Genomic DNA, 22,638 nt, shown 5'->3' with positions numbered 1-22,638 from the left:
CAAGGGCAAAAGAAAAGGGAGAAAGAAGAGGTCAGAGCCCTCTGTTCCCTGTACTACGGGCCAGGTCCAAAACGGAAGCCTGATTGCCCCCCCTCTGATTGACCTGTCAAACCGGTACCTCGTCCTCGATACCATCTCCTCCCCCTCCTTGAAGGGGGAAGGTGAGGGCCAGGTGCCTAGGAAGAAGGAGCCTCCAGGGGGAACTGGGCCCTGTCCTATTGAGGCTCCTTCCTTGGAGGGCAGGGCTAGACCGGGGCCGGACGTAGATGGGGATCAAATGGACCAAACTGAATCAAAAAAAAGAACTAAGAGTGGTCCTGCCCTCTCATCTTCTTCGGGGGATGAGGGGGCTAAAAAGAAGGGAAAGAAAAAGTAAAGGGTGTGGCCGTCTAATTTAATCACCCTGTATGGCGGCACTCACCCCATTGACGCTGGCATCTATTAACTGTGCCAGCATAAAGTCAGATACGGCTAGATTCGCAGCCTTTGATTTTCTCGGCCGCGTTGAAGCTGACATTTTCTTTTTACAGGAGACCAGGTTGCCAGATCTAGCCTCTCTGGTAAGAGCCAGAAGAGAGTGGAGGCGTGGTCCCTCCCACTGGTCTCTTGCGGCTGAGCCGTATAGTGGGGTGGCGGTCCTTTTTACCGCTCCTGTTGAATGCCGACGGGTTATTGAATTAGAAATGGGGAGGTGCCTGATCTTAGATGTCTTCATGAAGGGACAAGAGCTTCGGCTCATTAACATCTACGCCCCGCAAACTAAGCGGGGCCGTAAAGATCTCTTTATGAGGATTAAGCCCTTTCTTTTTACGAGTCGGCAAGTGATCTTTGGAGGGGACTTCAATAATGTCACGAGGTCCCAAGATCGGAGAGGCTCCAATGGTCCGCTGACTTGCGATAGTGTGGCACTGATTAGCATAGCTAGAGAAGCTCGCCTAGAGGACGCCCACATCCGGAGCCCCTCGGGCCACGCGGGTTTCACCTATCATCAAGGTAGTCGCAGGTCTAGGATAGATAGGTTTTATTTAAAGGAGGAAGCCGTCTCTTCCGCAGTGTCCGTGGTTGAGGTGGAGTTCTCCGATCACTGTATGATTTTGTTTTCCCTGAATGTTTCAGAGACCCCCCGGATGGGTAAAGGTTATTGGAAGCTGAATTCGTCCCTCCTGGAGGAAGCAGAGGTGAGACAGTCCTTTGAGGATTTTCTTCAGAGTCAGGTACCTTTACTGGGCCTCTGTAGTAATAAGCTGGAGTGGTGGGAGATATTCAAGAAGCGGGTTGCGGGGTTCTTCCGCCAGCTCTCGAGCCTCAGGTCCCTGAACAGGTATCGCCTGTATCAGGGTCTGAGGAGGAAACTCGAGCTTCTCGTCTCGACTGGAGGTAGCCGAGAGGATATCTCCAGAGTGAAGTCCTTGCTGATGAGGTGTCAGTACGATAGGCACGCATCTTTGGTTTTTGAGAGGGATTTCGGGAAGTACCGCTCGCCCGACCCTTACAGGAACTGCAAGATGTCAGTGAGTAGTAAAGTCATTTCAGGACTGATTGATAGTACAGGATCTCTGAATCGGTCCAGATCAGGGATCTTGGAGGTCGTCAGATCCTTCTACTCGCACCTCTTGGGGAGGAAGGATCTAGATCGAGACAGGATGTCGGTTTTCCTGACTGAAACCATTCCTGAGCCAGGGGTAGACCCCTCTCTTGATGTTTTGGCAGAAGAAATAGGGGAAGAGGAAGTGAGACTGGCGATCGAGGGGCTCGCCCCCAAGAAGTCGCCAGGCCCGGATGGCTTAACATCCGAGTGGTACAGGACCTTTAAGGAGTCTTTAGCTCCCCTCTTAACTGAGGTATTTAATGAGTGTCTCTCCTCGGGCACTCTGCCGAAGTCAATGAGGAGGTCAGCCCTGATTCTTCTGTCAAAGGGTAAAGATCCTAGCCGTGTTGAGAATTGGAGGCCCATAGCTCTTCTCAATACGGACAGGAAGCTTCTGGCCAAGATATTGTTTAATCGGCTGGTGAAGTTTGTACCCCGGCTCCTTTCGGGGGCTCAGCACTGCTCTGTTCCAGGCCGAAGCACCTTAAGTGCTGTCCTTAGTGTCAGGGAGGCAGTGGAGCGGAGTAGTGCAGGTCTCTGGAAGGGGTACTTGCTGTCCTTGGATCAGGCCAAAGCATTTGATCGGGTGAACCACGAGTACCTCTGGTCCGTCCTCCTGAGATATGGCTTACCGAGTACTTTTGTTAATTGGCTTAAGATCTTGTATGCAGGGGCAGAGAGTTTCCCGCTTGTGAACGGGTGGTCTGGCCACTCTTTTGAGGTGGGGTCCGGAGTCCGTCAGGGTTGTCCTTTGAGCCCGCTTTTATACGTATTCGCAATCGATCCCTTCGTCCGGAGGGTAGATTGTGGGCCGTTGGCGGGAGTCGGGATGAGTCTGGCGGAGCCGGCTGTCACCCAGAGAGTGGTGGCGTACGCTGATGATGTCACTATTTTCGTCTCCTCGAGAGAGGAGGTCGATGTGGTGATGTCGGAGGTGGAACGCTACTCGGAGGCATCCGGGTCTAAGATCAACCGGGATAAGTGTGAGAGTCTCTGGCTGGGAGGGGGGGATCCCACGTTTGATCTCCCGGACACCCTTCCAGGGCCCCAAGAATCAGCAAAAGTCTTAGGCATCACATTCGGCCAGGATGATTATCCCACCAAAAACTGGGATGGTAAGCTCCAGGATGCCACTCAGAAGGTGAACCAGTGGAAGGGTTGGTCTATGACCCTCAGGGAAAGGGTACACCTGATCAAATCGTACCTGCTCCCCTTGTTTATCTATCTGGGCAGCGTATGTATCTTGCCAGAGGCTTACTATACTAGGATCTACAGCCTGTTTTTCCAACTGTTATGGGGGAACAGGATGAACCTAGTCAAGAGGGAGGTTACGTACCGCACGAGGAGACTAGGGGGTTTATCTATGGTAAACCCTGTGGTGTTCTTTACGAACACCTTCTTGAAAGCCAACATCGCAAACCTCTGGTCAGAGAGGGCTCCTCCGTGGGTACTCTCCTGCAGGGAATGGTTTCGGCCTTTCTTCCAGGAATGGGAGACAGGAGGGCAAGTGAAGGACCTCCGTACGCCCCATGGATATCTTCCGGCTTACGCTACCCCGACTCTGAAGGCGATACGTCGGTGGGGTCTGGGAGTGTGGGAGATCAGGACCCAGTCAAGGCAGTTCCTTGACAAACGGGTTCTGTTGACCCACTTTCAGAAGCCTCTGGCGCTCAGAGACTGCCCAGGTCGGGATCTGAGGGTGGGGTTGTATCTTTTGAACATGAAAAGGATCCCCCAGAAGTTTTGGGACTTGGCCTGGCGCTGCTTTCAGGGGAAGCTATATGTAAGGGACAACCTGAAGTGTAGGAACTCTGATGACCGGGGATGTCCCCGAGAAGAGTGCGGGGACACGCTGGAAAGCATGGACCACTTCCTGCTTCACTGTCCCTTTAATATAGGGGTTTACAACCGGGTGGGCGCTTCCATCGGCTGGAGTCAACTTGCCGGCCTTACCTATCCGGAGTGGGCTTATGGGGCATTCAGGTCCCTGGGTGGCCGAGACCGGGGCACTTTATTCTTAGTTAGCTTAGTGGTTAGGTACTACACGTGGAGTGCACGGTGTTTAGTGTCGACCCAACAGAAAATCCTCTCCGAGGTGGAGGTCTGTAGGAATATCACCGGTGACCTTGGGAAGATCAGGTCTTTGGAGTATGGCAGTCTTGGTACCAGTAGGGCTTCTCTCCTATGGAGAGGTTTTTCTTTTGATGTGCCCTAGGTACTAGGCCCTTAAGGTGAAGTACCTTATTTTGGCCAGGGATAGTGTATATATCTTAGGGTGAGTATTGGGTCAGTTTCATGAAGGGATAGTGATAGGGTTAGAGGTTGATAGGGAGAGGAATTTAAATTTAATTTTATCAGGATTGCCATCCTTCTTCCTGGTGGGGGGCTATGCATGTCACCTTAGCCTTTTGTTTTGTTTTCTATGGAAAAGATTGTAAAGGGCTTGCAGGCAACCAAACTTGAGCCTTGTGGTTTTGGTGTATTGTACTGTTAATATTGCTTGTTGTAGAGTATGTAAATATTGTTTTGTATATATATTGTTCTGTTTACATTAGGTGGGTAGGGGTGTATTTTAGGTTGGGTGGGGGGTTTTCGGGGGGGGGGGGGGGTGGTGGTCTGTACCCAGGACTGGACTGTTGCAGTGGGTACTATTTTGGGGGTCTGGTATGGGTCAGTTGTGGACAAAAACTGTGACCTATGGACTCTGACCCATGTCCAGAGGGGGTGGTGGGTGATGGGATAGTTTAGTATAGGTTGTTTTTCTGTGTTATTGAGTTGTTTGTTATGTATAATCTGTATAGTTTTATGTATACACCTTATTTTTTTTTTTTTTTTTTTTTTTTTTTTTTTGTTTTGTAATATTTTTTATTTTATTTGTACAATGTCATAATTATTTGGGAGAGAAAGGCAGTCGGACCAGTTTTCAGTTATTATAGTATAGTGTTAAGAGTACACTATATTTATGTTTGTGTTTATGTTTGTGTCCCAGTGTGGATTAGTTTTTGTTTGTGGGTATATGTATGTGTGTGTGTGGTGGGGGTAGGGGAGGTTAAAAAAAAACATATAAAAAAAAAAAAAAAAAAAAAAAGGGTGGGTGTGTATGTATGTATGTATATATATATATATATGTATATATATGTGTGTGTGTGTATGTATATGTATGTGTATGTGTATACATATATATATATATGTGTGTGTGTGTATGTGTATGTGTATGTATATATGTATATATATATATGTATAGAAAAAAGAAAGAAAAAGGGAAAAAAAAAAGTGTATTTGTATGTATGTATATGTATGTGTATATATATATATATATATGTATGTGTGTGTATGTATATATATATATATATATATGTATATATTTTGTTATCCAAGTTGGATTATTTTTGTTACGGCAGCTAGCCATATTTTTGTTTTGTTATTGGGGGGGAGGAGCAGTGTGGTTATGTTTCCTAGTTTGGATATTTTTAGTTTTTGATCCCAGCGTGGAAAGCTTTATTTATTTTCATTAGGTATGTGTGTGTGTGTGTGTTGGACTATAGTAGGTAATGATTTATTTATTCATTTATTTTTGGTTTATCTGGGCTGGCCGGTTAGGAAGGTTTAAGTTGTTATTTTGAGACGGATAGTTTGTTTTTATGTTCAGTTTTGTTAATTTTGTTACAGTGAAATTAACTTGTTTTATGTTTTGTAAAGTTTTGTACTTTTATAATAAAAAAGAGTGTCAGCAGAGAGCACTGTGGTCAGACAGAAAAGAAATTTAAAAAGAAAATAACTTTCTCTGTAGTAAACAGCAGTTGATAAGTACTGGAAGGATTGATTTTTTTAATAGAAGTCATTTATAAATATGTTTAACTTTCTAGCACCAGTTGATTTAAAATATATATTTTTTAAATTGTACCCCTTTAATATGTTTAAGGTCCTTTAATTTTATTACATAGTTCTGCTAAAGACCTATGGATCTCCTTAGGATGGTATCTTAATAAAGAGTGCCATATAAAAACCCAGATCAACCCATTCATACCTATATGTAAGCTCATGTACTTTTCATTGAAGTCTTGCTTGAGATAACAGACTTCCTACTATTGTGTTTTTCCGACCATTCCGACACTTTCTTCTTACTTTCGGAAATGTGTGCATGGTTTTTATCTTTTTCACAATCCGAGTCATATTAAAGGGAATCATAGCACGAGGCCTAATGTATCCAAATCACATAGAATGTGCGCTATTTCATATTCCTTGTTGACAATCTTTGCTTAACCGTAATAGAAATAGGGAATGTATATGTTTTGATGTAAAATGTATAATCTTATTCTTGTCAACAGGGGTAAAGCTGTAGAGGATAGAAAGCAGAAGTCTTATAAGCCCTGGTGCAAAAGTTCTGCTTGGTCTCCTCCCACCACCCCTTCTGTTTACCCTTGCAGCTTTTCTTCACAGCCATAGCCTGCCTGTAACTTTCAGCTGCATTGTTGGCAGTGTTTCTTCTAAGCCTTTTTTTTTTAGCTAGTGAGTGGGGCAGTTAGGGATCAAGCCACTAGGGATCAAGTGGTGAAATCACCTATATAGTGGTAAACAGCATCCATGTCTAGTGGGGTGAAGGTTACTGTCTACATCCCTGGTGGTCTAAGGCTCTGAAGGGGTTAAATCCTGTATGCCTGGTGGTCTGTGGCAATAGTGCCAGCATCCCTGGGGATCTAGGGGAATGAGAGATCTCATGCCAGAATATCATTCTAATGTAATGGAAATTAATATTTTCTGCTAATAACAGAATGGCTCAAGTCTCCTTTAACAGTAATAAATCATTCACATGGGGATATTTATTATATATTTGCACCTGCTTTCACGTTTTAACCTATTAAGGATGCAGGGCGTATCTGTAAGCCCTGCACCCGGTCCCGGTATATAACGTCACGGGTCGGTCCTGGCGGCTAATGAAAGCCGTGACTTTGGGCTAATAGCGTGTGACACCGATCGTTATGCCACACGCTATTAACCCTTTAGATGCGGCGTTCAAAGTTGATCGCCGTGTGTAAAATAAAAGTGAAAGCTTCCCGGCAGCTCAGTCGGGCTGATCGGGAACATCGCGGTAAAATCGCGATGTCCCGATCAGCTAGGACGCAGCAGGAGGGTCTCTTACCTGTCTCTGTCACGTCTGATCGGCAATTGATTGCTCCAAGCCTGAAATCCACGCTTGAACAATCGACCGCCGATAACACTGATTTTTGCCGGCAATGATCTGTGTATGAGATCGGTATGTGCAGTGTAATAGCCACTAGGTGGAGCTATAACACTGCAAAAAAAAAAATGTAAAAAAAAAGTTAATAAAGATTATTTAACCCCTTCCCTAATAAAAGTAAGAATCACCCCCCTTTTCCCATAAAAAAAAAAAACTGTGTAAATAAAAATAAACATATGTGGTATCGCCTCGTGTGGAAATGTCCGAACTATAAAAATATATCGTTAATTAAACTGCACGGTCAATGGTGTACGCGGCAAAAAAAATCCAAAGTCCAAAATAGCGTATTTTTGGTCACTTTTTATATCATGAAAAAATGTATAAAAAGCGATCAAAAAGTCCAATCAATACAAAAATGGTACCAATAAAAATTTTAAATACTGGCCCATATACGGAAAAAAAGTTAGGGGGTCAGAAGATGACAATTTTAAACGTATAAATTATCCTGCATGTAGTTATGATTTTTTTTTAGGAGTAACACAAAATCAAACATAAGTAAGGTATCTTTTTAACCATATGGACCTACAGAATAAAGATAAGGTATCATTTTTACCGAAAAATGCACTGCGTAGAAACGGAAGCCCCCAAAAGTTACAAAATGGTGTTTTTTCTTCAATTTTGTCACACAATGATTTTTTTTTTGTTTTGCTGTGTATTTTTTTCTTAAAATGACTAATGTCACTGCAAAGTAGAATTCTTGGCGCAAAAAACAAGCCATAATATGGAATTTTAGGTGCAAACTTTTAAGTGTTATGATTTTTAGAAGGTGATGAGGAAAAAATGAAAATGCAAAAACGGAAAAACCCTGCCTCCTTAAGGGGTTTAAAAAACTGCACACGTTTCTGCAATCCCTAGTTTGCACAAAAATTTGTGACCTTATTTTTTTTCTGCTGCCCTTGCCTTAGTGGGCAGGCCTTAGTAAAAAGAGGGCAAGCCCTCTCACACCCACCACAATATTAGCTGAAATCTACACCAGCTCTAAGCTGGCAAAGATTTTAGAGAGGCGCATAGAGCAGCCACAGATACATTTATCAAAAGACGTGCATCTTGTACACTGGCAGGGGTTCATTTAAGACTGGTGTATGAAATGCAGGTTTTAATAAATTCCCCCATTGTGCTTGGTAAACTTTTTTTATGGTGTTTAAAATATTGTTTGAAAGATTGTATTACAATGTAGCCTCTCCGATAGATTGGATAATCTGTGTATCTGTGATGGTTTAATTATTATCATTTAACATTACAATGATTCTGTGTAGTCAAGCAGAAATGGAAACGTTCGACTGTGCTTGCGTCTTGCTACCTAGAAAAGTGGAAAAGTTCTATGGAGTGAATTTCTGAGATATTAATATTTTTCTCTTTGCTGTTCTCTTGTAGCTGAGCCCATTGGGTCAGAATCCCATGTTGCCTTCAACAGTCAGATCCTACCAGAGACAAACTTCTATGGGATTGGATATTAGCAATAGAACTTATGAGACGTTTCTTATTCCCTCCAAAGTACCACCCCCTCATAGATCCCGAAGTGAGGAGATGCCACCACCACTACCTGCTAAAACACTTAACCGCAGTAAGTACCCTAAAAAGGTTTCAAAATAGATGCCATAGTAACAGACCATACGACTGCTATGGAGCCCTTGGAGAGAGGGGGCCCCCATCCTGGTTAGTCCAATTCCTTTGACTTTTGGTAAAAAATTAGCAGAACTCTTCATTACAGGGGACTGCATTGTCAGCAAATTAATAGAGAGGGGTATTGACCAATGGGTCATGGAAAGCAAGGGCATTATAGGAGGTCCATATCAATATTATTAAACATTAAATTATGGGTGCATCCGGTAAAAATCACATCTTATGTGTACTTTGGAAAAATACCAGGACTTCTGTCGTACAGTTAACTAGTCCACATATCTGACATCATTATTTTATTTTTATATATTTTTACGTTTTATTGGAGAAGAGCGGCAGAAGAGAAGTCAAGCAGCAGGAAGGCAGATCATTTATGTTGTCCCATCTAAGAGCAGCATATGATAGAGAGAGAAAAGCAGATTTCCATGATATTTAGTTTGAAGGAAGATTCCTGAATAAATATCAAAGCAAGGAGTAAATCCTGAAGTGTGACAAAATAAGGTAACAGTCCTCAAGCGATCTAGTGAGAGGGTGGGCAGGGGGGTGGGGGGGAGAGGAGAGGGGAAATAGGAAGAGGAAGGAATCAGATAATAGAGGTGAACAAAAAAGAGAGATTAGACCATAGAGTAAAAATATATATGAATTTATTGAAGAAATTACCTTATTTATCGGCGTTTAACACGCACTTTTTAGGCTAAAATTTTTAGCCTAAAGTCTGTGTGTTATACGCCGATACACCCCCAGGAAAGGCAGGGGGAGAGAGGCCGTCGCTGCACGCTTCTCTCCCCCTGCCTTTCCTGGGGTCTAGAGCGCTGCTGCCGGCCCTTCTCTCCCCCTGGCTATCGGCGCCGCTGCCCGTTCTGTCCCCCTGACTATCGGTGCCGGCGCCCCATTGCCGGCGCCGATAGCCAGGGGGAGAGAAGGGGCAGCGGCACCCATTGCCGCCGCCGCTGCCCCGTTGCCTCCCCCCATCGCCGGTGGCATAATTACCTGGGTCGGGTCCGCGCTGCTGCAGGCCTCCCAAATATCCTTTTTTACCCAAATATCCTTCGTAAAATGAGGGTGCGTGTTATAGGCCGGTGCGTGGTATACCCCGATAAATACGGTAGATAAAATACAAAAAGGGTAGATGTGAGCTGGAGGGGGTAACGCAGGGCCCTTGCGATTCTCCTCCAAAAATGAAAAATAAGATATAATTAATAGGATAAATTCAATATAAATAAAATAAATAAAATGTGCAAAAAATATGCAAAAAAGAATACCTCAATTCTGAATCCCCAGATGGTGCATATAATGTCCTATAGATCAAAGTTCATGGATATGAATAGACATTCAGGTGCAAAAACTGTCAACACAGATATATGGTGTAATATGAGCCACTGTAATATGTGGCTGCGCCAGTCCTGTAAAAAATACCATTCCAAAACGTATGTTACATGTACGATAAATAAGTGCAGAAGGTATGTATCCTGTAAAAGAAAGTCCTGTAGGTAAAAATATATTCTGCAGGTTGCTGTTATGCAGTTATGTCCAAAGGGTCCTGTGAAGAAATAGCGGTGGGACTATGTCCCTCTCACCTTGTCCAGCTGGGCAACAGCCTGGTGCAATATCATTGTTACGCCTAGCGCTCCGGGTCCCCGCTCCTCCCCGGAGCGCTCACGGCGTCTCTCTCCCCGCAGCGCCCCGGTCAGTCCCGCTGACCGGGAGCGCTGCACTGTCATGGCCGTCGGGGATGCGATTCGCACAGCGGGACGCGCCCGCTCGCGAATCGCATCCCAGGTCACTTACCCGTCCCGGTCCCCTGCTGTCATCTGCTGGCGCGCGCGGCTCCGCTCTCTAGGGCGCGCGCGCGCCAGCTCTCTGCGACTTAAAGGGCCAGCGCACCAATGATTGGTGCCTGGCCCAATTAGCTTAATTGGCTCCCATCTGCTCCCTGCCTTTATCTGACCTCCTCCCATGCACTCCCTTGCCGGATCTTGTTGCCTTGTGCCAGTGAAAGCGTTTAGTGTGTCCAAAGCCTGTGTACCTGAACTTCTGCTACCCATCCTGACTACGAACCTTGCCGCCTGCCCCCGACCTTCTGCTACGTCTGACCTTGCCTCTGCCTAGTCCTTCTGTCCCACGCCTTCTCAGCAGTCAGCGAGGTAGAGCCGTTGCTAGTGGATACGACCTGGTTGCTACTGCCGCAGCAAGACCATCCCGCTTTGCGGCGGGCTCTGGTGAAAACCAGTAGCCTCTTAGAACCGGTCCACTAGCACGGTCCACGCCAATCCCTCGCTGACACAGAGGATCCACTACCTGGAAGCCGAATCGTGACAGTAGATCCGGCCATGGATCCCGCTGAGGTGCCGCTGCCAAGTCTCGCTGATCTTCCCACGGTGGTCGCTCAGCAATCGCAGCAGATTGCCCAACAAGGACAGCAGCTGTCGCAGTTGACCGCCATGTTACAGCAAATTCTGCCTCTGCTACAGCAGCAACCATCTCCTCCGCCAGCTCCTGCACCTCCTCCGCAGCGAGTGGCCGCTCCTAACCTCCGCTTGTCCCTGCCGGACAAATTTGATGGGGACTCCAGACTCTGCCGTGGATTTTTGTCTCAGTGTTCCCTGCATATGGAAATGTTGTCAGACTTGTTTCCTACAGAACGGTCTAAGGTGGCGTTCGTAGTAAGCCTTCTTTCAGGAAAGGCCTTGTCTTGGGCCACACCGCTCTGGGACCGCAATGATCCTGCCACAGCCACAGTCCAGTCCTTCTTTGCTGAAGTCCGAAGTGTCTTTGAGGAACCTGCCCGAGCCTCTTCTGCTGAGACTGCCCTGCTGAACCTGGTCCAGGGTAATTCTTCCGTTGGCGAGTACGCCATACAATTCCGTACTTTTGCATCTGAACTATCCTGGAATAATGAGGCTCTCTGCGCGACCTTTAAAAAAGGCCTATCCAGTCGCATCAAGGATGTGCTGGCCGCACGAGAGATTCCTGCCAACCTCCAAGAACTCATCCATTTGGCTACCCGCATTGACATGCGTTTTTCTGAGCGACACCAAGAGCTCCGCCAGGAAAAAGACTTAGATCTCTGGGCACCTCTCCCACAGCATCCTTTGCAGTCTATGCCTGGGCCTCCCGCCGAGGAGGCCATGCAAGTGGATCGGTCTCGCCTGACCCAGGAAGAGAGGAATCGCCGTAGAGAAGAAAATCTCTGTCTGTACTGTGCCAGTACCGAGCATTTCTTGGTGGATTGCCCTATCCGTCCTCCACGCCTGGGAAACGCACGCACGCACCCAGCTCACGTGGGTGTGGCGTCTCTTGGTTCTAAATCTTCTTCTCCACGTCTCACGGTGCCCGTGCGGATTTCTCCTACAGCCAACTCCTCCCTCTCAGCCTTGGCCTGCTTGGACTCTGGTGCCTCCGGGAATTTTATTTTGGAGTCCTTTGTTAATAAATTCAGCATCCCGGTGACCCGTCTCGCCAAACCGCTCTACATTTCCGCGGTCAACGGAGCCAGATTGGACTGCACCGTGCGTTACCGCACAGAACCCCTCCTGATGTCTATCGGACCCCACCACGAAAGGATTGAGTTCTTCATTCTCCCCAGTTGTACCTCTGAGGTCCTCCTCGGTCTGCCATGGCTCCGGCTTCATTCCCCCACCCTTGATTGGACCACCGGGGAGATAAAGAACTGGGACTCTGCCTGCCATAGGAAGTGCCTCTCCCCCCCTCCCAGTCCCGTCAGGCAAACCTCTGTGCCTCCTCATGGCCCCCGTCCTGGTGTCACACTGCCCCGTGCCAGGCTTCGCCCTCTGCCCTCCCTCCCCATTCCCACTCCTGCTGTACTGCCTGCCGTTGAGGAAACCCTCCATTCTTTCCCGGTGTCCTCATCCCAGGGGAGGCAGTTGCCGGTCAAAGAAAAGGGGAGACCTAAGGGGGGGGGTACTGTTACGCCTAGCGCTCCGGGTCCCCGCTCCTCCCCGGAGCGCTCACGGCGTCTCTCTCCCCGCAGCGCCCCGGTCAGTCCCGCTGACCGGGAGCGCTGCACTGTCATGGCCGTCGGGGATGCGATTCGCACAGCGGGACGCGCCCGCTCGCGAATCGCATCCCAGGTCACTTACCCGTCCCGGTCCCCTGCTGTCATCTGCTGGCGCGCGCGGCTCCGCTCTCTAGGGCGCGCGCGCGCCAGCTCTCTGCGACTTAAAGGGCCAGCGCACCAATGATTGGTGCCTGGCCCAATTAGCTTAATTGGCTCCCATCTGCTCCCTGCCTTTATCTGACCTCCTCCCATGCACTCCCTTGCCGGATCTTGTTGCCTTGTGCCAGTGAAAGCGTTTAGTGTGTCCAAAGCCTGTGTACCTGAACTTCTGCTACCCATCCTGACTACGAACCTTGCCGCCTGCCCCCGACCTTCTGCTACGTCTGACCTTGCCTCTGCCTAGTCCTTCTGTCCCACGCCTTCTCAGCAGTCAGCGAGGTAGAGCCGTTGCTAGTGGATACGACCTGGTTGCTACTGCCGCAGCAAGACCATCCCGCTTTGCGGCGGGCTCTGGTGAAAACCAGTAGCCTCTTAGAACCGGTCCACTAGCACGGTCCACGCCAATCCCTCGCTGACACAGAGGATCCACTACCTGGAAGCCGAATCGTGACAATCATCTTTGCTCACACTGCTGCCGACACTTCCAGCTGTGCGGGGCAGCTGCTTGTCAGGCAGACCGTCTCACCCAGCGAGTGCACGGGAGCAAGAGCGTGTTCACAGTGGTGAGTGGGTTTCGGCGTCCTCGTTGGTCCGGCTCCGATCCTGTGTGAGGCAGAGTGGTGCTGAGCGTGCTCAGGAGAAAGAAAAAAGCACTTAGTTTGAATGCTGGCCAGTGGTGTCAGTCTCTGTGTTGATAGATATTCCATATCAGGCTCTAAAGGGCAGTTGGCGATCTATGGTATAATCCTGGAGATTCAGGTAAAACACTAGCGTTAGACGCGTTTCAGGAGACTACTCCTTTCTTCAGTAGCTGATTCATAATAGGGGTAGTGATCATTTTATACTATGCAGTGGTCTAAGGTCTAATTAGAAAAAAGAGGAAAGGGGATTGCAGGAAAGGAGAAAAGGAAAAGAGGAAAGCAGGAATAGATGGGAGGAATGGGGTTGAGAGTGAGGGACATCTGAGCACATCAGGAAGTTTGCTGCAATGTGTTATTGCCCATAAACTAGAATGGACTTTTGTATAAAATTTTTGTATGATAACGTTAATACAGTACAAATGAATTAAAATAAATGAGGAATGGAGGATAATAATAAAGTTTAAATTAAAAAAATTAGCACAGCAGGAGGTTTGCTGCAATGTGTTATTGCCCATAAACTAGAATTATTTTTCTGGAACTGGCAGCGGCTGAAGCAGGCCTGCCGGTCTCTGGCGGGGTGTCTTGTCCCGGGCGCACACAGCACAGCCCTGGACAAAATCCTTAACGTCCCTCTCCAAAGATGGCCACCAGTACCTTCTGGAGATAAGTTGTAGGGTTTTCCGAAGACCTGGATGGCCTGCTACCAGTGAAGAATGTCCCCACTTAAGCACCCTAAGACGAAAAGCGAGGTGGCACGAAGGTCTTGCCCGGAGGAAGAAGACGTAAATCCGCAGGAGCAGAAACAATCAATCACTCGGGAGGAATGATATGCTGAGATATGAGAGATTGTCAGCCCGGATGTTTTTGACAGCCGGTCTGAAATTAATAAGAAAATTAAACCTGGCGAAAAACAGAGACCAGCGGGCTTGACGGGGATTAAAGGGGTATTCCAGGCCAAAACTTTTTTATATATCAACTGGCTCCGGAAAGTTAAACAGATTTGTAAATTACTTGGATTAAAAAATCTTAATCCTTGCAATAGTTATTAGCTTCTGAAGTTGAGTTGTTTTTTTCTGTCTAACTGCTTTCTGATGACTCACGTCCTGGGAGCTGTGCAGTTCCTATGGGGATATTCTCCCATCATGCACAGCTCCCGGGACGTGACATCATCATTGAGCAGTTAGACAGAAAACTTCAGAAGCTAATAACTATTGAAAGGATTAAGATTTTTTAATAGAAGTAATTTACAAATCTGTTTAACTTTCTGGAGCCAGTTGATATATATATATATAAAAAAGTTTTTGCCTGGAATACCCCTTTAAGTCTTTGAGAAGACTGAAGATAGGACAGATTCTTGTGGTCCGTAAATATGTTCACAAGGTGAACAGATCCCTATAGGAGATGTCTCCATTCTTCCAGCGCCAACTTGATGGCAAGAAGTTCTCTGTCTCCGATTGAGTAGTTTCTCTCAGCAGACGAGAAGGTTCTGGAGAAAAACCCACAGGTGACGGATCTCCCCTTTAAGGACTTCTGGGTTAGTACGGCTCCGGCTCCAACAGAGGAGGCATCCACCTCTAAGAAGAAGGGCTTCGAGGAATCCGGTCTGGTGAGGACAGGCGCAGAAGCAAAGGCGGACTTCAGGGTGCGGAAAGCCTCTTCGGCCTGAGGAGTCCATGACTTAGGATTAGCCCCTTTCTTAGTCAGGGCCACGATTGGAGCCACCAGGGTGGAGTAATGTGGAATAAATTGCCGGAAATAATTGGCAAAACCCAGGAACCTCTGTATGGCCCATAGACCTGTGGGACGAGGCCAATCCAGAACTGCTGAGAGTTTAGAAGGGTCCATCTGTAGGCCTTGTGCGGAGATGATGTAACCAAGAAAAGGCAGGCTAGATCGTTCAAAGTGGGCATAAAGGTGATTTCTTCTAAGACGAGACAGAACCAGACGAACATGAGTTCGGTAGAGAACGGTAGCATCCAGTCTCTCACCATTGACAGTGGTAATGTAGTAGGACTTGACAAGACGGACCACTGGAATATTAAACTTGCTTATAAGTGAGGCATCAATAAAGTTGCCAGCGGAGCCGAAATCCAGAAAGGCAATAGCAACGAAGGATGTCTTGGCTGAGACACAGATTTGCACAGACACTGTAAGGCGTGGAGAGGTAGCGTTCACAGCTAGCAACGCCTCTCCAACGTTAACTAGGTGCTCGTTTCCCGGACGAGGCGGATGGAGAGGACAGTCTTTTAAGAAATGTTGTGTACTGGCACAGTACAGACACAGATTCTCGTCTCTACCTTTCTTGAGGGGTCAGGCGTGACCGATCCACATGCATGGTTTCTTTGGCAGGAGGCCCAGTAGAGGGTTGCAGTGGACTCAGGAAGATAGGAGCCGAACGAGGATAGCGTCTCATACAAACATTTCCTTTCTCCTGACGGAGTTCCTCTCGTCTCTCGGCGAAACGCATATCAATCCTGGTGGCCAAGTGGATGAGGTCACTCAGGGTAGAAGGCATTTCCCGTGCGGCAAGAACATCTTTTATGTCACTGGACAGACCTTTCTTGAACGTGGCACAGAGCGCTTCATTATTCCAAGACAGTTCCGAGGCCAGATTGCGAAAACTAATGGCGTATTCGCCCACAGAAGAATTTCCCTGATTCAGGGTCAACAAGGCAGTCTCTGCTGAGACAACCCTGGCTGGTTCCTCAAAAACACTCCGGAATTCTTGGCAGAAGGACTTGGCAGTAGGAGTGGCTGGATCGTTGCGGTCCCAAAGCGGTGTGGCCCAAGCCAGGGCCTTCCCGGTAAGCAGACTGACTATAAAAGCCACCTTGGCACGTTCAGTAGGAAACTGGTCGGCCATCATCTCAAAGTGAAGAGAACACTGTGACAGGAACCCATGGCACTGCTTGGAGTCTCCATCAAATTTGTCCGGCATGAACAGGCGGTATCTGGAGCTGGAAACGGAAGCAGGCTGAGTGGGTGGCATAGGAGCAGGTGGTGGAGATGGTGGCTGCTGGGCTGTCAGAAGTTGCTGCATCATGGTGGACAACTGGTTCAGCAGTTGACCTTGCTGAGCGATCTGCTGAGATTGCTGGGCCACAATGGTGGTAAGGTCAGCGACACTTGGCAAAGGCACCTCAGCGGGATCTTACTGTCAGGATCCGGGCTGGTAGCTGGTAGCGGAGGCTGGTGGTGGATCCGCTGTGCCAGAGAGGTGATGACGTGGGCCGTACCAGGGGAACGGAGTCTAAGGAGTTACTGGTTTTCACCAGAGCCCGCCGCAAAGCAGGATGGACTTGCTGCGGCAAGTAACCCCCAGGTCGTTCCACGCAGTAGCGACTCAACCTCTCTGGCTGCTGAGATATGGCAAGGTACAAGAGGATCTGGCAAAGGCATAGTCAGACGTAGCAAATGGTCAGGGCAGGCGTCTCAGGTTCACAGGCGGAAGTCAGTAGCAACGGGAACGGCAACAGGCAGGGTAACACAGGAACAAGGAATGCTTTCTCCCAGGCACAAAGGCAACAAAGATCCGGCAGGAGGCTGTGGGAGGAGAAGGTACTTAAAGGCAGTGTACAGGTGAGGCCTAATTAAGTCCAAACAGCACTCCCAATCACCTGTGCACTGGTCCTTTAGATCTAAGAGTCCCGTGGCACACACGCCCTAGAGAGCAGGGATGCACATGCTGTGACGCCGGAGCGCTGCCTGGGGACACACGCTGTGAGCGCTCCGAGGCCAGCAGGGGGCCCGGAGCGCTCAGCGAAACAAGGAGTAAATCCTGACAGGAGTCCTAGGAGGATCGCTGAGAATCCTGCTGTCTCCAACCACACACACAGTGACTGACCGTTTACTCTGTACACACACTGAAACAGGGTAAGTTGTCATTCACTCAGTGCTGGTGGCAGGGGCTTGTGGGACCACCCCCTGTACACTCATAATAAGTTCTGTCAGAGGAAGGGGGAAAAGTTTCAGAGCAGGATGCTGGGCTGAGCAGCACTTCAAGCAGTGAATTTACTCTGGTCTCTGACGACATCTGATGTCCAGCGCCCTGCTTTGCATTTAGAGAAACCCAATAGAGAGGTTACAGGCTCCGCCTCACAGAACATGAGGTATACTGGCACTTTCACTGCTAAAAATGAAGTGCCCACCCCTACCTCCTACCCCTACCTCTTCTGACCAAAACTGCCCTGATCAGCCAAACTGCCACTGTTCAGTGCAGGGTGAATGAAGAGTGTGTATATGATATATAGGGTCTGTATGTTACATAAAAAGTGTGCATCTGGGGTATGCATGTGACACATGAGGTGTGAGTCTGGATTCTAAATGCTGCATATGTCGTGTGAGTCTCGGGTCTGTTTGTGACATATGGGATGTGAGTCTGGGGTCTGTATGTGACATACGGGGTGTGTGACATATGGGGGAAGGAATCTGGGGTCTGTATTTGACATGGGGTGGGAGTGCAGAAGAATGAAGAGGAGCTGCTGTCAGGTGAATAGTTATTTTTTTGTTTTTTTTCCACCTCACATAGTGGCATGTACTAGTTACTACTAAATGAAGGGCACAGGAGGCAGCCTGCACTATGTGGGGACACAGGAGGCAGCATGCTCTATATTGGAGCACAGAGGCGGCCTACACTATATGGGGGCAAAGAGGCAGCCTACACTTTATTTGGAGACAGAGGCAGCCTGCACTATATTGGGTCACAGAGGCAGCCTGCACCATATTGGGGCACAGTGGAAGCCTCCACTGTATTGCGGACACAAGCAGCCAGCACTATATTGGGGCACAGAGGCAGCCTGTACTATATTGGGTCACAGAAGCAGCCAGCACTGTTTTGGGGCACAGAGGCAGTGTGCACTGTTTTGGGGCACAGAGGCAGCATGCACTGTTTTGGGGCACAGAGGCAGCCTGTACTATATTGGGGCACAAATACAGCCAGCACTATATGGGGGCTCAGAGGCAGCCAGCACTATATTGGGGCACAGAGGCAGCCTGTACTATATTGGGGCACATAGGCAGCTTGCACTATATTGGGGCACAAAGACAGACAGCACTATATGGGGGCTCAGAGGCAGCCAGCACTATATTGGGGCACAGAGGCAGCCTGCACTATATTGGGGCACAGAAGCAGCCAGCACTATATGGGGCACAGAGGCAGCCTGCACTGTATTGGGGCACAGAGGCAGCTTGCACTGTTATGGGGCACAGAGGCAGCATGCACTGTTTTGGGGCGCAGAGGCAGCCTTTACTATATTGGGGCACATAGGCAGCGTGCACTATATTGGGGCACAAAGACAGCCAGCACTATATGGGGGCTCAGAGGCAGACTGTGCTATATGGGGGCACAGAGGCAGTCTGTACTATATGGGGGCACAGATGGGCTTAACTGCTTTATGGAGTCATAAAGGGACATATAAACTTTGTAGGGACAAGTAATGGGCACTATTACTGTGTGTGACAATACAGTAAATAGATTCCCCACTTGTAGATTCTGTGCAGGCAAGTCTTGGCTGAGAGAAGTCTACATTGAGAAGATAGAGAAAGATGAAAACTAAACAAAAAGCCATTACCTGTAAGTCATTGGATGTAACTAATGTAAACATGTATTACCACAAATTAAAATGAATCTGTGTCCACAGGAGAGGGGATAACTAGGTGATCAGTGGGTGTCTGACTTCCCCATTAATCACCAGAGTGAAGGTTAAAATATCCCCCAAAATGAAGGGACTGGACCAGCGCTCCACTCCATAAACAATGAATAGAGTGTTGGCCGTGTATGTGCAGTGTGTTATTACAACAGCAGTGGAAGACTATTGAAGAAGGAGGCTGGGTGTATTTAGTCATGGCCAAGGGTGTAGTTAGAGGCGTGTCTGAAGGTATGGGTATGGCCATGGTTAAGGGCAGAGCTCGGGCTATAGGCTCTAGCCCTGGGTCTTTTGGAGAGTCTCATTGTCTCTCCTAGGAGTCCTATCCAGATTTATCCTGCTTTTTACTCAGAAATCCTGCTTCAAATATGGTAATCTTTAAATCACTGAACTCAGCTTCACTTCATCTGTCATGTTCTGCTCTCAGATGGGGCAGCATAAATCAAATGACAGGTTCCCTTTAAGTTGGGCATGCACATTAGATAAAATTTGTACACAGCACAAACCCTTACAGCACAAATTACATATTATAATTATAATACTAATATACCCTGTTCCAAATTATTATGCAAATGATATTTTTCTCATTTACCTAAATAATTTAAATTACAGTCAGCATAATTCTCATGTTATCAACTATTAAGAGTATAATTACATTTTTACTGAACAAACCTCCAAATGATAAGATTATTTTTTTTAAACATAAAAAACTTACAATGCACTGTTCCAAATTATTACGCACAGTAAGTTTCAAAACATTTTATAGGTTGTAAAGAACTGAAAATTTTCATTTGTTGTGTTTTCTGAATATTTACTGAAATCAAAACCTATTTCAATCAAACTTTTAACAACATTTTAACTTTTTTAAGATTTTAACAGGTCACTTTACATTTTAACATAGGACCCCTTATTTGATAGCAGCTTCACAAGTCTTGCATCCATTGAACTTGTGAGTTTTTGGACAGTTTATGATATGTCAGAATAGCCTCCCAGAGCTGCAGTTTGGATGTAAACTACCTCCCACCCTCATAGATCTTTTGATTGAGGATACTCCAAAGGTTCTCAATAGGATTGAGGTCAGGGGAAGATGGAGGCCACATCATGACTTTCTCTTCTTTTATCCCCATAGCAGCCATTGATGCAGGGGTAATCTTTGCAGCATGAGATGGTGCATTGTCATGCATGAAGATGATTTTATTACGGAAAGCATAGTTCTTCCTTTTGTACCAGGGAATAAAGTGGTCAGTCAGAAACTCTACATACTTTGCAGAGGTCATCTTACAACTTCAGGGACCCTAAAGGGGCCGACCAGCTCTCCTCCCATGATTCCGGCCCAAAACATGACTTCACTAACGCCTTGCTGACGTTGCAGCCTTGTTGTAACAGGGTGGCTGTCCACCAACCATTCACTACTCCATCCATCTGGACCATCCAGGGTTGCACAACACTCATCAGTGAACAGGACTGTTTGAAAATTAGTCTTCATGTATTTTTGTGCCCAATGCAGCCGTTTCTGCTTGTGAGCATTGGTTAGTGGTGGCCGAATAGAAGGTTTATGCACAGTTTCAAGACTCTAGAGGACTCTACACCTTGATGTCTGTGGAACTCCAGAGGCACCAGCATCTTCAAATATCTGTTTGCTGCTATGAAAGGTTCTTAATAGGATTGAGGTCAGGGGAGGATGGAGAGTACACCATGACTTTCTCTCCTTTTATCCCCATAGCAACCATTGATGCAGAGGTAATCTTTGCAGCATGAGATGGTGTATTGTCATGCATGAAGATGATTTTATTACTGAAAGCATAGTTCTTCCTTCTGTACCAGGGAAGAAAGTGTTAAGTCAGAAATTCTACATACTTTGCAGAGGTCATCTTTACACCTTCGGGGACCCTAAAGGGTCCGACCAGCTCTCTTCCCATGATTCCGGCCCAAAACATGACTCCACCACCATCTTGCTGACGTCGCAGCCTTGTTGTAACAGGGTGGCTGTCCACCCACCATCCACTACTCCATCCATCTGGACCATCCAGGGTTGCACGACACTCATCAGTGAACAGGACTGTTTGAAAATTAGTCTTCATGTATTTTTGTGCCCAATCCAGCCGTTTCTGCTTGTGAGCATTGGTTAGTGGTGGCCGAATAGAAGGTTTATGCACAGTTGCAAGACTCTGGAGGACTCTACACCTTGATGTCCGTGGGACTCCAGAGGCACCAGCTGCTTCAAATATCTGTTTTCTGCTATGTAATGGTTTTTGAGCAGCTGTTCTCTTGATCCAATGCATGGATCTGGCAGAAATATTCTTTAATGCACCTTTATCTGTACAAACCCGTCTGTGCTCTGAATCAGCCACAAATCTCTTAATAGTGCGATGATCACGCGTAAGTTTTTGTGAAATATCTTTTTTTTTATACCTTGTCCAAGGCATTGAACTATTTAACTCTTTTTGGCAGCAGAGAGATATTTTCTCTTCCCCATATTGCTTGAAAATGGTGTATGCTTAATAATGTGGAACACCCACCTTTAGCAGTTTTTCCTTAAATTGGGCTCACCTGGCAATCTAGTTATCACAGGTGTCCGAGATTGTATTCAGTGATCAAAAGAGCCCTTAGACACAATACATCGATGAGTTAAACTGAAAAACAAAATATTTAACCCCTTAACGACCATGAACGTGTATACACGTCCAGGGGGGATGCACGTTCCCGCACCAGGACGAGTATACACGTCCATGACTCTCGTGGGTGCTGCCCAGTGCACCCACGAGATCGCGGCAGGGACACAGCTGTAACACACAGCCAGGACCCTGCCACACCCTTACAGCCGCGGTCAGAAGTGATCGCGGGTTTTAAGTGTTATGAAGAAAAAAAGAAAATTTACATTTTTCCACTGACTTTGAGTCCTTTTTATGTGGCTGGAATGGATACAAAGTACTTACTTTTGGTCTAGGTGAATACTTTAGGGGGTGTAGTTTCCCAAATGGGGTCACTTGTGGGGGTTCTGTATGGTTCTGGCAGCTAAAACCCTTTGCAGGCATGAAGTGCGGCCTATAATCCATTTGGCCTAAAATGATAGCCTGAAAGCCAAATAGCGCTCCTCTCCTTCTGGGTCCTACTACACGGCCAAGGAACCAAATATGGCCTAAGTGGAGGTATTTCCAAACACGGGCCGAGCAGCTTAATAAAATATAGGGTGCATTTTTTGCAATATCAGAAGCAATGTACAAAAAATATGCCCACCAGATGATGCATTTGTGAAAAAATGCAAATTTCGAATTTTTTGTAATAATTCCTGCCAAAAAACTATGGTGTTAAAATACTTACTGTACCCCCTAGCGAATACCTTGAGGGGTCTGGTTTTTAAAATGGGGTCATTTGGGGGGGGGGGGGGGGGGTCCTATGTTCTACCACCTTCAAATTTCTGCAAACCTTGCACAGCACATAAAAAAAATATGTACTTTTCAAATTTTCAACACTTTCAAAATTTCAAGTTAAATTGTTAGGCTTCTAATTTAAAATGTTAATTAAAAACAAAAGAAATGCTTTCAAAATAAAGTAGACATCTGAAAGTATAAGTTTCATAAACTATTTGGTCAGAAAGTATAAATATATGCAACCTATTAGTGTTAAAAGAGCAAAAAATCTTAATTTTTTTTTCATTTCATGATTTTTTGCATTGTAAAAAAAAAACGACAAATGATATTGGCTTACTTTTACTATGTACATGAAGG

At 46.8% G+C, this 22,638-nt stretch overlaps 1 protein-coding gene across 2 annotated transcripts in view; it reads left to right on the top strand.

The window, feature by feature from the left end:
• Positions 1-22,638, top strand: part of LOC130356191 (arf-GAP with SH3 domain, ANK repeat and PH domain-containing protein 3-like) — a 151,183-nt gene that overhangs the window by 118,922 nt on the left and 9,623 nt on the right. For both annotated transcript variants that reach the window (XM_056557348.1, XM_056557347.1), the window contains exon 22: positions 8,202-8,391. In XM_056557348.1, coding sequence (XP_056413323.1) covers positions 8,202-8,391 — 190 coding nt within the window. The remainder of the gene's footprint in view (positions 1-8,201; positions 8,392-22,638) is intronic.

Source organism: Hyla sarda, chromosome 2 (assembly GCF_029499605.1).
Source record: "Hyla sarda isolate aHylSar1 chromosome 2, aHylSar1.hap1, whole genome shotgun sequence".
NCBI lineage: Eukaryota > Metazoa > Chordata > Amphibia > Anura > Hylidae > Hyla > Hyla sarda.
The sequence above is the reverse complement of the archived record's forward strand: the minus strand, read 5'-3'. Positions and strand labels throughout refer to the sequence as shown.